Consider the following 17,999-nt stretch of genomic DNA (forward strand, 5'->3'; position numbering starts at 1 on the left):
TGTTGAGTCCGTCCTATAAGATCTCCTCCCACGTCCATCAAATTTCCAAGTTCTCTAAAGGCTCTTGATTCAGAGTTCAAAGAGAACACCTTAGTTGCAGCAGCATAAGATGGGATTGTCACTCTGAAAAAAAAAAAAAAAAACTGTAAGAATAAAAATTATTTAACTAGTAATAACAATCCGAGGCCCCTAGAATAACGCAGCACTAAAACTTAACGTCAAGCGACTAGTAGGTATTTTTTAAACTCTAACTTGGTCTAATATTGTCATCTTTGCATCTCCAATGTGAAGTGTTTGTAACAAAAAATTAAAAGCAACATGAAAACCTAGTCACGATGAAGTGCTACGGAAAGGAAGCGAGCCGTAGCACTGGTATTGTCTCTTTCTGCCTCCAACTCTGGTGAAATAAGCTTCAAGTGGACAAAAATCTTGACTCAAGTAAAAATGAAAGAACTATATTGTTTTCGTTGGTATTTTTTTATACCGTCCAATTGCTGCACATTCTGCTTGCCTTTTTTTATCATATTGTTTTATGAGGAAGAATTATGATAAAATGAAACAGCTGTCTGAAAATATTTGATAAGCAATGAACAAGATTATTTCCACAGTGCTAAAGGATGTGCAGATCCAGTCCATGTATTAAGACTGACAGGGGAGAGAGCATAAGTGAAGGACTCTACTGCAGTGATGTCTCTGAAGAATAATGCATGTGGGAGTGAATAAAGGTTACGAGAGTTATCAGTAGAAAATTAAAAAAAAAAAAAAAAAGGAAAGTTGGAAATATATATTGAGTGATGAAATGTTTCGAGTGTGCTCTGTGTGGATGATGAATTACGTGGTAGTTGAGGACACCATTTGCAGAGTTCCTCAGTGTTTTCCTGCTTGTGAACAGTCAGGTCTGAAAGTAATGTATCGTTGGATAGGAATAAAACACTAGGTGCTGGAACAAAACTCACAGTCTGATATACTGGTTAACTGGAAAAAGGAATCATGAGAGTTAAAAAACTTTGATGCAGCGACAAAGCTGGGAGATAAATATAAATTGGACCCAACATTAATTCCAATTTCAGTTTAATTCTACAACATCTATGCGTCCAAACTTTTGTCCGTCAATATCTCACCTGTCAACTGCTTTGATCAGCTCTTCAACTGTCTCAAGTCTGGGAGGCAGCCTGGGAAGGGTGAGGGAGGCGATGAGGCTGCTGCGGATATGCTGTGCCCACAACCACACTGAAGAGCAACCAGGTGCCGACCAGGATGTGGTTGGACTGGCGGGTTGATAGGCGGCCATACAGTCCTTGGCCCAACAAGGTCCCTAAAGACTCCAATACCACCGATCCGCAGTGACTCAGCACACTCCATGCCGCATTTGCCACACTTTTCTCCTCGTCATCTGTAAAAACATTCATAGACATATTTATAAATGTAAGTCTGATATGAGTGAGTGAGTAACTGTTTCTTTATTGTGACACAGGGGCGAGTAGTAATGTTTCTTCGATGGAATGGTTTAGACAATACCAGTCATTCAAAAAATGTACCTCTGCGCATCACACGTTAGCCTACTATCAGGAAAATACATAATACTTATGAGTTCAGTCGTGCCTTTTTTGGGGGGAGGGGGAGGGGAGCTACTTGATATATCCAGTTTCCTAACGTTTTTTTTTTTTTTCTTTTTCTGCATTTCCTAATGAAATTTTTTGGCTACATACTGCACTCCCTGTTATAGTGAAAATGACATGGAATAGTTACATACTGCTTGCAGTGAAGGTATGATGTATTATTATTTTTTTAAGGCATTCATTTTATTGGGGAATGGCTAAAGTTCTTATTTAGCCTGAAAAAGACAGACAGGAATAAAACTGTTTGAAAGAAGAATTAATTGGAACAATGTCATGCAGTGGTTTTCAATGACAACAAGTTTGAAGTAGTACTACTACTACTTACATGACAAGGGCGTTGTAGAGGGAGCTGGGCATGAGAAGTAACAATACCCTCCCCCTACTCATCCATACCATAAATATGTATTTCAGGGAAATATTCAGCAGAACATTGTATAAATACTGTGATATATATTCTTTAATTTCTTATTACATGAAAGTGACATCATCCAAGGACAGTTGTTGTAATTATAGCTGCCAAATGAAACAAATATTTTACCATTATATTTTCTTTATCTCTCACTCTGATTTTCAGCTGAGAATCTCCTGTTAGACACTCATTTAAACCTACCGTCTGGCTTTAACTGGAAAAATATTAATGTTTACCTGACCAATAGGGGTTAATAGTACCAGAATAAACACTTGTGTCCACTGACTCACTCACATGAATTAAAATCATATACTATTGGCTCATATTATATACAAGATAAGAACAAGAAGCCGTGACCATGAGAAGGTTAAATGCATCATTGTCCTCGGTGAGCTTAAAGCAATAAAGAACAATTGCAATAGGTAGACGTTGTACCATATAAGACTATGCTAAAGTGAAGGATCATATTGTGTTTCACTTCAGAGAACAGCACATTTGCATAAAAATTCCCTTAAGGAGTTAAGCCTTGGAGAAAATATTTTTACTTGTGTGAATAACAGCAGAAGACGGCCCTAGGCTGCTGCTGAAGAATGTTGCACGTCTTAATTATAATAATAATAAAAGTAAACCCTCGAAATAACGAATTAATTGGGGGGAAGGGTGGGTCGCTATAACTGAAAGTTCACTATATATGAGGGATGGTAATTGTGAGGGATTACTGAACTCACTTCGTTATATAAGAGGGGATTCATTTGGTCCTACATGCTCCAGACATAACCTAAACTAACTCTATGAAGTTTTTACATGGAGAATTCAATGGTTTATGGCATTGTACATGTAAATACAATACTGTATGAAGTTGTACATATAAAAATACAATACAATAATAAGCATACAATATAATGTAGTACTGTTACAATACACTTACTGTGCCAGGAAGGGATGCTGTTGAAATACACTTATTGTGCCAGGAAGGGATGTGGTTGTGACAGTGGGCTGATTCCCGAACTTCCCCCTCATTTAGCGACATTTGTTCTGCAAAAGCCGTGGGAAGGTGGGTCGTGACTTGGTCGTTCGTTATATCCGAAATTTTGCAGTACCGGGTTTAGTTATACTGAGGCTTACTGTACATAATAATAATAATTATTATTATTATTATTATTATTATTATAATGATAATATTAAGAGTAATAATTAAACAAGTGGTGCCAGGCACAACAAAGCCTTCTTTGATGGCAGTTGTTTTATTGCTTTTAAATACTGACTCATATTTCTGTCATTTAGTATCAGTGCACAATTAAAGTCAAAGGTAATGGCGCAAATGTTTTCAAGTATGCCCTCTGAAAATCTGTGATCTTTGCATTTGACGTTTGAAGGTCACTCAGGGTTAAAGGTCATGCTGCCAAATGAAAGCCCATGTGAGACTTCCTAGATCTAGGTGATAGTAAATATCTCTATTTTCAACTAGTTTCGTGTTATGGCCCCCTGAATATCCGTGACTTTGAGTTTGACCTTTCAAAGGTCACTTACAGGCAAAGGTCAAATTATCAATTAAAAATCCCATATGGGATTTCCTATATGTTGATAACAGTAAATATCTCTCTGTCTTCAACTAGTTTTGAGTTATAGCCCCTTAATATCAGTGACCTTGGAGTTTGACATTTCAAGGTCATTCAAGGTCAATGGTCATGGTGCCAAATGAAAGCCCGCATATTGCAAGATCCTGTATGTTCAAACAATATATATATATATATATATATATATATATATATATATATATATATATATATATATATATATATATCTTCAATCGTTTTCTATGTTATAGACCTCTGAAAATCCATGACCTCGATTTTGACATTTCATGGTCACTCAATTACTCTCCAAAATTAATCACTTTCTTTTGGGACTAGTGCCCACATATCCCGAAAGTTCCATGTAATTTTATTCGGCCGTATTTTTGTAATGTTGCATACAAACAATGAAACAACCAAAAAACAAAGAAACAAACAACAAAGCAACTCGACCAAAAACAATACCTCCCATGACTCCGTCTGGGCGAGTTAATAAATTAATAAGTACCCGTGTCTGCTTTCTGTTATTACAAATACTGGTTGCACCCGTGCCTCACCACAAGCATGATTACCTAGACGAGTGTGAAGCAGACAGTCAGCGTACAAGTCAAAACACCAATCCACACCCTGGCCACACAAAGGGTAGTAGAAGCTCAGCCAACTGGGTGTTACTGACTGGCGTGGCCATGACGAATTTAACTGCGGTTTGTTCAAAGGCGAAAGTAAAATCCCATCTGGAAAAGTTGTTAGATCTTAAGAGGCTACATTTGTAGATTTTATTGTTATCTTTTCCATCGAGCCATTGGAAAGAATTAAAGTTGTCCAATCAATAATAATCACGATCAAATTGGGGGGGGTTATTATTATTATTATTATTATTGTTATTATTATTATTATTATATTACTGACTGCTGAGCGAATGGAAGCGTGGCCCATTGATTGGAGCAAACCTGGCTATCTGGATGTTGCTTCTGCTCACACTGCCCTAAGGATGGGAAAGGAGGTCTGGGATGATGATGATGATGATCATGGTTATTATTATTATTATTATTATTATTGTTATTATTATTATCATTGTTATTATTATTATTATTATTGTTATTATTATTATTATTATTATTATTATTGCTGAAAGTGAAGTCCCATCTGGAAACATTGTCAGACTATTAGAGATTCTTTACTCTTACAAGTTTATCATCGTCGCATAACTCCATGCATCCCTCCATAGCATTTCTTCTCCGATCGAAAGTTGTCAGACTACATGAGGCTATATTATTTACAATTTCATCATCACCTTCCCATCTATCTTTCCTCCCCAGTCCTGATTTCTATGCTGGGAAGACGAAGATAACCAAGAATTATGCTCAGAAAACATATTAATATTGTATAGTAATATACGGCCTTTCTTGGAAGCACTGCCAGACTATAACAGGCTGCTGCTGATACAGTATTTTTTCTCTGCTAGAAAGAGATCAGTTTTAGCAGTGGAGTTAACCGAGCCTGTTTCTAAGCCCTTCACTATGGGATGGACTTTCTTACTCTCGCTGATGTTGCTTTGTAACATAAGTAAATCCAAAAAGAAGTGTCATTGATGTGAACAAGCAAAAGGAGGTAAGATATAATAACAGTGCAGTACCACATTTGTAGCCGGTCAGTAGAAAACTGCTCTAGACAATTGTGTACTGATAGTTTCATTATGTAGTTACTCCACTCCCTTCGTTAGTCCTGTGGGGTATTCAAACGTGGTTAGTCTGGTGCGGTGTTACAACACCCCAGTACAAAAATACATGTAGTGTTACTACTCATGTAAAATATATTCATAATTGCCTCTTCCAGCATATCTCTGCAAACATTAATAAAATATATGTTGAATGCCCTGTGGAGTGGTGATTATTAATTTATAATAATAAAAAATACAATAAATTATATCATTAAAAATAATAATACATGGACTCATATATCTCATTTGTCCAGGTAAGCACACAGAGGGAAAATACATTTTGTGATTTTTAAAATCAATATAATGATAATATGCAAAATTGAAAAAAACAATCTATATCACAATATGATCTAAATGGTTAGTTTGATGGGGTGACTGGACACCCCGGGGGGGGGGGGAAGTGCCCCTCTATCTCACTACAGCAGAGGCAGGACTAAACCAATCCACATGCTCCCTCTCCTCACTGAATCAGGAGTGTACTGGAACGGAAGAGAAGTATTCGAATTACCGTTAGGAATTATGAGCTTTTGAAGAAAATCGGGGTGCAAAAACACTCCACCTTACTAACAAAGTGTTGACAAGTAAAACAAAAATTAAAGCATAAATTACTTTCATCACTTTATGATTAAAACACATTAGACAATTTCAAATATGATATAGGTTGCTCTATCTTTTGACAATGTGCAGCTTTCCTTTGCTGCATGAAACTACCTGCAGTTGGATCATTGACAGTAACAGTGAATATCATAATGCAAAGGTTAACCTTAGCTTAGTATCTCCACCTCTCAAGTCGTCTCTGGAATCACACCAACGCATCACTGTTGACATGAACGATTTACGAATCTCCACCTGATGTGTCACCTACAAGTATATATAACATTAAAATAAACAAGGAAATGAAAGCCCTCTTTGAACTTATTTCTCGTTTCATTGTTACCATATAAACCCCTTTTCAGAGAAACGTTTCGAAGAAAATGTTTTGACGAAGCACATTCCACTTACACCTTACCAGGATGATGCCCTTCCTAATTAGAATTAAATTAATTATTCTTCTGGCAAAATAAAGGACGAGACAAAGACTCGTAATATAATAATGTGGTCGTTCTTCCTCGGAGAAACTGAAAAAAAATTAATCGTCACGTTCCATTTCGAGATGTCATGACAATGGACAAAGTTTAAATGTCTGGAGGTCAAAGGCAGAGGGAAATACAGAATGATGACGACAGTTCCTTTGCTGATCAGTTGTGTACATGAGGGACTGAGAATACCCGGTAGCACTCTTACAGGAAAGAGTTGGACAGGAAAGAGGGACAAGAGTTTACTGTTTGGCAAATACTATACGGCTTCTGTAAATGGGAAGGGAGTGGGAAAAAAGCATTCAGTTCACAGGAGTGATGATCTCTATGAAATGTCAGTAATATTAGGAAAGAGATCCAACACTGTAGTCAAGTATGAGGTAAGAAAATCACAAAGAAAGAGTGGAAGATGGCGAGAAGTTATTCCTTTACCTCTACTGTGTTTAAACAACATAACACACACACACACACACACACACACACACACACACACACACACCAAAAAACATAAAAGAAGACACACACAAAAAACACACACGCACACACACACACACACACACACACACACACAACTACAATAACACTCGATCGAAAGTAAGTATCCCCTGGACAAAACCAACAAAATCCACAGAGATACAAAGAAACAGCTAAGGCAATTTTCCATTGATTTATAAATTCTTACCACATAGGGATTTATTAATCAACATAATACATAAACTTGCTTTCTGTACCAAACTGTTTGGTTAGAAATTGAATGACATCTATAAATAATAAGTTATTTATATATTAAAAAGAAGATAGTATTGAAAGAAATATATCGGTGCATATCATATCAAGAAAATATGCCATGTCATTCTCATAAGCTTTGGTTTACTGTTGTTGGAGAATTGATCAGTCTACATACTGGGGGATCATAAAAGAACACCAAATAGGACATCACTGAGGGCAGTGAAGAGGAAAGCGTTATTTCAATAAGATTACTCATTTCATCTAGGATGGTATTGAAGAACACTGATATACTGGAGCTGAATTGAGTTTGAATAACACAATAAAAAAGGATAACATAATTTTTAAAAATAAGTTTTCTGATTTAAGCAGCCGTAAAAATGTGACCAAATCCTAGCCCATGCAGTGGAATGCTTTCTGAATATGAATTATGTGAAAACCAGTAATTTCCGTAAGGATCGCACTCTAAATAATCATTAGCATATCATAAGAAATTCAGTGGACTATTAGATATTGCGAAAACGATGCTGATATAATATTAGGATATAATACTGAATGTAAATATTTTTTGGCAAACAGACTGAAAGTAACAAAAGTCTGAATGAGAGTACAGGTATTTAATTCTCAATTCTCACTCCAGCTGCGTGACGGAAGGACTTGGAAAGTTAAATTCAGGGTTTGGCCAACGGCAACAAGTTTGTTTATAATTAATGCCTGAGTACGTGGTGGTGTTGCCCTCCATGGACTCCAGCCAAAAGGGTTCAAATGGTAATGCCGTCACTTTTATAGTCGCGCCATGGAAACTGAAAAACATAATATTGGTTTCTAAATAGAAGGGTACTTTTGGCAGTGGAGGTATTTATGGTGGGAGTGCCATTTTATTCATTCTATGATAATCTTGTAAGAATAAAGTCAATTGCATATTATTCAGTGCAGATTTTGAAACTGCGCCCATGACAGATTTTGGAACTGCATGACAGATTTTTAACCATCATCATCATCCGAGATCTCCTTTCCCTCCTTAGGCCACACGTTGAGAAGCTAGCAATGTCCAGAAACTTCCCCAAATTAGCCCAATCCAATGGACCATGCTTCCACTCACAGCTCACCATGCAAGCCCCTCAGAATCCTGGCTTTGTCTGATAATGCCAAAACATTCAGCACGTTCTGCTTAGCTTCTTCATATAAACGTATCCGATTGAATGAGTCCAGACGCTGGCACGTTAAAAGGGAAGGTGCCAAATCCCCGATTATGTGATTTTCATAATATTCATCCAGCCAGCTCGAACTGTTGTGAGTTCCCTAGCCTCACCGACATCCAAACCTCTCTTCCTCACACACTTATCCACCGTATCTTTCCACCTTTCTCCTTTGCCTACCTCGCTTCCTCATTCCTTCAGATTCGATCAGATATACCTTTTCCATCACTCTATTGTTATCCATTCTCTCCACATGACACTTTTACCATCTCAGTACACTCTCTTCGATTCTGGTGTAATCACAGACTTCCTCCAATCCACATCTTTCACGAATCATACATTATTCCGCATCCTTTCCAGTCTCTGTACTCCACATACACTCCTCAGCAGTCCCATCTCCACTGCTGTCACTCCTGACTTTTTCATTTTCATTCCACACCATAGTCTCACACCTATATATTAAAGTTGGCACTAACACTCAGCTTCAACGTAAGCCTCCGTGCAGCTGCAACACTCAAGCCTCTGCTTCCTATCAAGGCCTTCATTGCACCAGGTACAGTACTTTCCTTCCTTGTGTCACTCTACTTTCCACTTTTTGTTAATTAGCTGATTAATATATATATATATATATATATATATATATATATATATATATATACATATATTGTTAAATAACTGTTTGTAGGCTCAGTGTTCTCTTACATTATTTTTTCTACTAACATATACACTGCAAGCTACAGGTTATACCCCTGTTACGTCCCTGTCCCCACACTGCCACCAGGTTCCAACAGCAGTAGTCCAGTGATAGGAAGGACATTGCTCATGTGAGTTGTTCCTCCTATGGTCAGTCACTCTTTAGGTGCACAGCACACAAAGATAAGCTGAGAGGCGAAAATAAACACTGGCTTCTTAAAGTACACTGTCTTTGTTTTCCAAGTAATTCCACTTAATGCTTTCCAACTTCACTTCCAGTTTTCTCAGAAGCTTGCTGGATTACTATGCAAACTTTACTAAATGCTAGTAAACTTAATTTTTGACAACATTGTCATTACACTCAATGCTTGACAACACGTCACTGTTTTTCTGACAAGTACCGACAATAATCTTCACTAACTGTAATTACATTAATACTTCCCAGCAACTCTTCACAAACTTCACTAACTGCACTGACACTGCACTACATTCAAACTGAACTGAAAAACCAAAGACTGGAACTTCACTCCAAACTGAACTGAAAACCAACTCAAACTCACTTAATTCTCTTCCCCACCGTATATAACCATCTTTGCTTCTCTAACATCTCTAGAACCTGCTGGGCTTGTACCTGCCCCTAGCAAACAACAGGTTACCAACTAGGAGACATCAAAACATGCCAGAGTTTTCCTACATTACATATCACTGTAAGAATTACTTTACATACAAACTTGAATTACATAATTTAACATGCAAGCACGTAAATAAAACATTTTAGAGAAAAAAAGGAAAGCACAAAAGTTAATGCATTACATACGAAATAACTACGCTCACAGCAACAGCAGGCAAACTTTGCAACTGTGACTCGTACCAGAACCAGAACTAGCTACCGTAAAACATCGGGAAACGTCAAGATGCTTCTCAAGCACCTAACTGACAAATGTCAGCTTCTTAAACACTACCCCCTCCCTAGTCCTTTGTTGTCTCGACAAAACTACACAATATATACAAACACAAACCTTAATCTTAATGGAACATTTAACTATATATAAAATAATCCTTCAACTTATCAGGTGCTTCTATGCTGCTTCTGACAATGTCACTTGCTCCTCCACACAGTTCGCACTCCTCCAGGAAGGTTTTGGTCCTCTTCTTGATTCGCTTCTTCTCTCGGGAAACTGTCACAAACTTCTTGCACTTCCAGCTCCCTTGGTCCTCCTCAACATCCTCGGCTGCAAGGGAGAGCACGATTCCTCAGACTTCTCTGTTCCAGCTTGTGCACTGTCCTGGCCCATGGCGCTGCCCCAGACTGTTCACGTGTACAACCCTTAGGCGAGACTTCCTGCCTCCCCGAATCTGATACGTTACGTTTAATAGGCGGTCCAACACAGTGTAAGACCCTTCCCATGGTCTCCTGGAGCTTCGGTAACTGTTCCTACTTTCGCTGAGGATGGTATAACCAAATCTTGATCACCACCTCTTGAAGCTCAGCATCACTTGCCTTGGCATCATACTTGCACTTCATCACCTTTTCCTGAAAACTTGAGAGCTCCTCGCACTCTGATGATGTACCTCAGCCATCCTTTCCTGAAGGTGATTTCATAGCTGGTGGTGTCTGTATGCAGCTCTTCACCAGGTGGTCTTCCCATTAACAAGTCAACAGGTAAGCGTAACTTGTGGTCCAACATTAGTTTTGCAGGTGTGTAGCCGGTAGACTCATGGGATGCAGACCGATATGCCATCAACAACACAGGTAATTTCTGGTCCCATTCTGTTTGTCCCTCTATGCAGTACTTCGCCAGCTCTTGTTCCAGGGTCCAATTAAATTTATCCACCATCCCATCTGCCTGTGGCCTTAGTGGGGTGGTCCTGGTCTTCTTGATCCCCAATAATTTGCAGTGCTCATGGAACACAGCAGATTCAAAGTTTCTACCCTGGTCTGAAAGTAGCTCTTGTGGCATCCCAAAACAACAGAAAAACTGATCAACCAACACCTGATCAACAGTCGCAGGCTCTTGATCGGTGATGGCATAGGCTTCTGGCCAGTTTGTGAAGTAGTCCATGGTGACTCATATCTACTGGTTTCCTCTCTCAGTGAGTGGCAAGGTCCAGCAATGTCCACCGCAACTCTTTCCATCGGTGCACCCACTTGGTACAGCTGGAGAGGGGCGCAACCATGTTTCTTGGATCCCTTCTTGGCCCAGCAAACATCACAGGCCTGACACCACACTTCAACATACTGACGCAAGCCAATCCAACATCCTGACGCATGTCAATCCAGTAGAGCCTCTGTTGCAGCCGACGACTTGGAGTTTTCTTCACTCCAAGGTGCCCACTAATGATATGGTTATGGGACTCATCCAAGATCTCAGACCTCATCTTCTTTAGAACCACCAGTTGCCAATACTTGCTGAGGTCATCGGGTGTCTCCCACTGACACTGCAGTAGTCCACTGTTCAAACGAAGAGGGTCCCACTGACTCCAGTAGTTCTTGGTCATTGGGGACCTGCAAACCTCTTCCCAAGATGAATGCACTGTACTCCAGTGCAGCCACTCTAGCACTGGCTGTAAATCTGCATCCTCCATCTGCATCCTTTTCAGGTCTTCATCTGATGCTGGCCCTGTTATTGCAATATGGTTGCATTTCTTACCATGATCTTCCTTGTTACTACACTGCCAACACTCCAGATCAGAAGGCCGATGACTCAGACTGTCAGCAGTGCCATGTACCCGCCCAGGACGGTGTTTCACCTCATAATTCTGCTGGTCTAGCATCCTGAGCCAGCGTGCCAGTTGTCCTTCTGGAGTCTTTAGCATTTTCAGCCACTTGAGTGCCTCATGGTCCGTCCTGATGATGAAGTTTGACCCATACAGGTAGGGATGAAAGAAAACAAGGCTCTTCATCACCACCAAAGCTCTTTACGGGTCACACAGTAGTTCCGCTCTGGTGGGCTGAGCTTCTTGCTGTAATACACAACCACATACTCCTTGTCATCCTTCTTCTTCTTCAGACACTCAGAACTGAAGTGTCCCACCTCACTACATGTTCAACACACTTTTGTTACAATTGAAGATTTCCATGCACTGCTCTGTTGTTGCTCCTTCTTCCATTTGTGACAATCCTCCTTCTTGTGTCCTGGCTTCTGCAGAGCCAGCAGCCTCCTCTGGTCTTCTCCTGTTCCCTCTTCCATTTGTAGCAGTCCTCTTTTCTGTGTCCAGGCATCTTTGGAAGGAATGCAGAAATTTTCACTCACTCTTCCACTTCTCCTTATTCACCTCCATAAGGATGAGTCTTAACCCTGTCCTTGGGGCTCCCCACAGGGTTTTCCACCCGTTTCATAGGGCCACTATACCTAGTAAGTTGTGGGAAAAGAATGATTTTTCTGAACTCTCTTCTTGCATCAAATATAGATATTTCCGTACATTACAAACCTTATATTTACACTTGACATCACGAATATGGGCAATTCCACTTTGACACTTAAATGCTGTTGCTGTTTTACACAATATGGTTGAGTAAGAAGTAATAACTTTTACTATAATTCAGACTGATTTATACTAATTAGGAACATTGTGAAAATATTACAAATGTTATAAACATCTTACATTATTTGTAATTCACATCACTTATATGCTTATGGTCACATATTCAGCACTCTTTTCTGAGTAACGAGGGAAATAGTTAGGTATAGGCAATCGTGTCAATTTCCTTCTGGCCTGCTCACAGGTAGGTTAGCCCAAGGTATTTCCAATTATTGTTTCACCAATAACCATAAACAGTATCATTTATTGCTCTGCACTTGTAAAGCTTACTATAAGACATTTATATCATAGCACTTACTAGATATATCTTATAATATCTAACATTTCACATATGTATAAAAAACAACACACTTGTGTATTCCTGTATACTATTTACATTTTCCCACACACCTGCTCGGTAATCACGCTCAGAGTGATACTCGCAAAAATATTTAGGACAAAGGGGGACCTTGCACTCTGCACATTGGTAGACTGTCTCTTTTCATGCTGGAGGACGGCGTTTGGTGGTGTTACAGACGTGGCACCGCATGTACACTGAAGGACCTGCTGTGGTACAGCCAATGTCTACGAGCCTGTGCTGCCAGAAGTAGTCTGCACAGTTTAGCCTGTCCACTGTAGGTGATGTCTGCGTCCCTCGCCTAGCACCTGGCACCTGTGAAGTTCAACATTCTTCAAGGAGTTTGCATGCATGCTCTCTTAATTTCTCATATTTATGAGCTCCTTGAACAGTATGAAACTATTCAGGATGGCGATATCAGGATGATGTAAAAACACCTTCTTGTACCACCTGCTGGATTTACATAGGCAATCAACCTCACCAGTTTGTATGTCCAATTTATCAACAAGCTGCTTTTTTATATTAATGTATAATCATTGACAGCATCTGGCTTCAACACGGGTTCCCTGGTCCTGCAGTCTGTTTTTCTCGTTTCCTCAAACACACTCTTATCTACTGTTGACAACATGTTAACCAAACTCTTCTCATGCCAAAGACGAGCTAACATGTCGCCACATTTCTTGGTAAGAAGGGCTCCTTTCTCAGTATTTGCTGAGAATGCAGGGAAATTCTTTCTGTTTGGTTGGACAGTTCCACAGGACCCAGTACCATGGTCAAGCAAATACTTGGTCGACACTGGGGTTGAGTAATAATTATCGGTGTACAGAATGTGGTGCTTGTTCAAATACCTTTCCATCAGCACTTTCATGACTAATGCTGAGAAACAAAGAGGATAGTCACTAGGTATATCAACATCTGCAGCCGAATAAAGTATCACATCGAGCACATATCCAGTTTTACAGTCGCAAAGGACAAAGAATTTTAGCCCAAAGTGGTGACACTTGGGCAGCACATACTGCCTCCAAATAACACAAGCGACTTGTTGATTACCACTTTCTGAAATAGATGAAAAAACCCTGGAAAATGACTCCTTGATCATTGTTAGGATGGGTCTAATTTTCTACAACCTCTTGTTTGGTGCAGGCCCATAATTTATATTGAAATGGGGGAACCTTAGGATGGTCAGAAACCTGTTACGGGCCATATACTTACCAAAGACAGGTATGCCCACAAGTTCATTTACCAACAATAGTCATGGAGCACATGTTTTCTTATGTACGCCATCAGCATGATAAGGGCTAGCCACACAAACAACTCCCCCACCTCCACAGATTGCCAGTCACTCATGTGCATGGCTTTGCTGGCAACCATGTCCAGCCACTGCACAGTCATAACCTTGTGGAAATTAATTTCTTCCACCAGTTATTGCATAATGGTGCTTGTGAATATTGCCCTGAAAATGTAGCTAATAGTCCAGGGCCTGGAGGGGAAGCTCATTTTCTTGGATATCTGCTTCTTCCTCATCAAACACCGGCACAGAGGGCTCAGATTCTGCTCTTTCCTCCTAGACATAGGTATCCACTCTACCCACACCTGGTAGAAGGGGCTGATTTCCATGAGCAGCACGCTTTTTCTGCATACGTGCACGCCTGCGTGCATGCCCACATGCATGACCATGGGCAGGGGGTGAGGGGGATAGGAGAGGGAGAGGTGTGGGAGGTGGGGGAGTAGGGGGAGATGACTCACCTGACACAGGCCTTCCCTGGGGAGATGCTTTCTGCTGAGTAACACAACGTGGGGTTCTTGTGGAAAATTCCACTCCTGAAGGGCCCGGCTGTGGTGATTTTGCCCTTGAAGTACTCAGCTGAGGTGAAGGTTTATGTTCAAGGGCAAGACGACAGCGAGCAGGCAGTGAGGGTGATGGTGAGATGGCCTCATGGGCGTTTATTCCCCAGATAATCACCAACTTCACATTCACCTACTCAGTGTCATGGGTCATCTATGTCCTCTTCCTCAGTGACCTCATTACTTTCAAAGGACCTGCCATAATCCTGCTGGAGTTTGAGAGCATTTTCAGGCATCTAAGAGTGTGAAGGAATCAGATGACAATAGAGCTCACTTTCCACATGGTAACTTCTTCTCTCCTCAGAAGTGCTCTCACTAAGTGTCCATGTGGACACGGTGTCGTCCTTTCCCAAGAGCTAAGGGCAGAACTTCACGGGGTCAATGATGCAATCAGCCCCGTGCGCAGTGGAAGAGAATTGGATGAGGATGATGTCAAAGAGATGGCTCCGCATTCTACCAGTGCCGTGTACAGACTTATCCGTGCATCAGTCGGGTACCTAGGTGACCTACATACCCTATGTGTGTCAAAGAAAATGGTCACAAGATCAAAGGGTGGCGGGGAGGTGTGTGCGGTTATAAACGTCAACCATGTTCCACACCCCAAACTGTGACTTCTCTACATGTCAGCTGGCTCAGAGGGGCTATACTAATCAGTAATTTGGATACATTACTTACATTACTCAAGTTTGTTAATGTCCAGTAATGTCGACAGAGTACATAAGATATCCCAGTTCTGAAACGTCCAGTAATCTGTGCACTTTACTTGGTGTATTTCTCCGGGAAAAGGGTGAGAGGTGTGAGATAGCGTAGACCTGTGGTGGGGGTCCAGGAGGCCACTTGCATCACCCGGGCACCGTCAGGGCTGTATGGCAAATGAACCAACATGCTGTACCTGCACAGTACATTTATAGTTTTCAGACGGAATGAATTATCTTTATTCCCTCAACACTACAAGTATGTAATTTATTCTTTCTTTTCGCTAATGCATGAACAGCTTGATTTAATCTTTAGAAGAACTCTTGTCATGAAAGTTCTATCTAGCAGAGGCTATATTTTAACTTTTCACTACTGAAAGCTATAACTAACCGTTCAGTCTGTAAAGTATCACCTGAATGGATTGTTCGGTCTGTAAGAAGAATGAAAGAAAATAAAATGTATGAAGTTAATTCCACTTAATGTCTGCATCACATAGAGTCAGCTTCTCGATGCCTTCGATGTTTTCTAATAATAAATCTTTTTCATTTTCTTGTAAAAATGGTAGACTCGTGGGCCACAGGTTCTACGTACTGTCCACTGTTTTCCTCTCTCCGAAACGAAGTCGTAGCCAGGGTTTCTCACGGGTAGAGGACCAGTTACTCTAGTCTGTTCACTTTAGCTTGGCCTGAAGTTACTGGCTCTCCTTCTTGAATGCTAAGTGTAACTACAGTAGATATCAACACTAAAATATATTGCTAGTCATGAAGAAGTGTCATAGAATGGATGTATAACCAAAGAATTGTTTTTCTGCCACTGTGCTGTGTGAAATACGATGCAAAAGAAAAACACGTCTGGGACGAGTTATAATAAATTAGAAATAGTCAAAATATATACAGCGCGAGTAATAATATCATTGAACGTTGTTCCTTGTTCAATCCAGCAAACGTTTGAACTACCATCTCAGCAATGGACAGTGGGCGTTTATAAAGTGTGGGTCTCTGGCTACGATTTCCTTGTACCCGTGGGCAAAATTAGAGGGTTGGCAGTTACTATTACTCAAAAGTGTATGTGTATATGAGCCACCTAAATATTACTGTGTCAGTTTTTTGCGTGGGGGTGGGGAGGGGGAGATTCTAACACACATGATGAATTTATTCACCTTTGGAGATTTTTTTCCCTATAGGGGGTGAAACATAGCTCTAGTAAAATCCTTCACAATGAAGCCTTGCAAAGTTTAATTTAAAATATTTGGTTTTATTGATTGAAATTTATGAGATGTTATGATTTTGAAGGTACCATCTTGTCAATGATCACGTATACGTCGTTGCTGAAGCTATTTAAGGGACACACAGGAGCATATGAAGGTGTCCCATGCAAAATTAGTAAAGAAAGTGGCTTTACTTACTCCCTAAGACAACAGGGACAAGACGCAAATGACAGTACACGTATATTACAAAGGAGAATATGAATTCCTTAATAAAAATAGAGAGCCGATGGCCGTGGTGTACTTGGTCCATGTGCCCACTGACTCAGTTCCCATTGCCCAGGTGTGGGGACAGTTGAAACTTTTGTGTGAGAGTATGGGGAAGTGCTTCAGCTTGCGGCTGCATTTGCCGATTCTCAGGCAGGTATTTAGGCAGATTTCCGGAGAGGAGAGCCAGCTTGTGAATAGTGGATTTTTTGCGGAATTTTTTCACTGTCAGTGATGAAATACCTTGGGAGCAGGATCACTATCACCAGGAAATCTCCCTACCCTGGATTTACCTCCTTTCAACCTCGATAACAACCAACATGACAGAATGTTGTCCTCTTGAAATCTGTTAGTCATACGTGTGGCCAGCTCTGACCATATTGGTGGTACAGATAAAAATGCATGCCACACAGGACTGTTGGATCATGTACGACCTCACAGCCACACCTGTCGTTGGGAAGTACTATTGGCCACGAGTATTCCTGCACACCTTAGATTAGCCTCTCCCAGATTTCATCTGGCAACACTGACTCCATGTCCAGATGTACGATATTCTGTGTTCCCCACCTTATTTTCTTCTCATATATTTCTAGCTATTTACTTACCTTTTGGTGATATTCTGTGAATAATGTTTTTAACCCTTCCATTCAGCCAAAGTTTATTTGCTCTGCTTTTACATTTATGCGTTAAGGGAACTGGTCTCTTCTTCTTCCCCTCCTTCTGTCCCCTTTCCTCCCGGCCCCCTCTCTCTTTGTCTCTCCTACTCCCTGCTTCCCTCCCTCTCCCCTCTTTCTCTCCTACTCCCTCCTACTCCCTCCCTCCCCTCTCTTTCTCTCTCCTACTCCCTCCCTTCCTCTCTTTCCCCTTTCCCTCTCTCCTTATCCTCCCCCTCCCTCTCTCTCGTTCTCCCTCCCTCGTTCCTCTTATTCCCTCTCTCCATCCCCCCTTCTCTCCGTCCGTCTGTCTGTTTCATATGCTATGACAGTCAGATACACAGGTGGCAGTGCTAGGTTTCATCTACAAGTATTTTTCCCACTCTTACAGATTTTTTTTTTTTCGAGTATTTCAGAGTTGTTTCATGGCGAACCCTG

At 40.5% G+C, this 17,999-nt stretch overlaps 1 protein-coding gene across 1 annotated transcript in view; it reads right to left on the reverse strand.

Moving 5' to 3' along the window:
* The window catches only part of LOC145397099 (ionotropic receptor 93a-like), a 184,022-nt gene extending 168,396 nt beyond the window's left edge, over positions 1-15,626 (reverse strand). The window contains exon 1 of the mRNA XM_080270303.1: positions 15,505-15,626. Coding sequence (XP_080126429.1) covers positions 15,505-15,626 — 122 coding nt within the window. The remainder of the gene's footprint in view (positions 1-15,504) is intronic.
* Between the last annotated feature and the right edge of the window lie 2,373 nt (positions 15,627-17,999).

This window comes from Coenobita brevimanus, chromosome 40 (assembly GCF_032717465.1).
Source record: "Coenobita brevimanus isolate Jiangsu-jjx chromosome 40, ASM3271746v2, whole genome shotgun sequence".
NCBI classification, from domain to species: domain Eukaryota; kingdom Metazoa; phylum Arthropoda; class Malacostraca; order Decapoda; family Coenobitidae; genus Coenobita; species Coenobita brevimanus.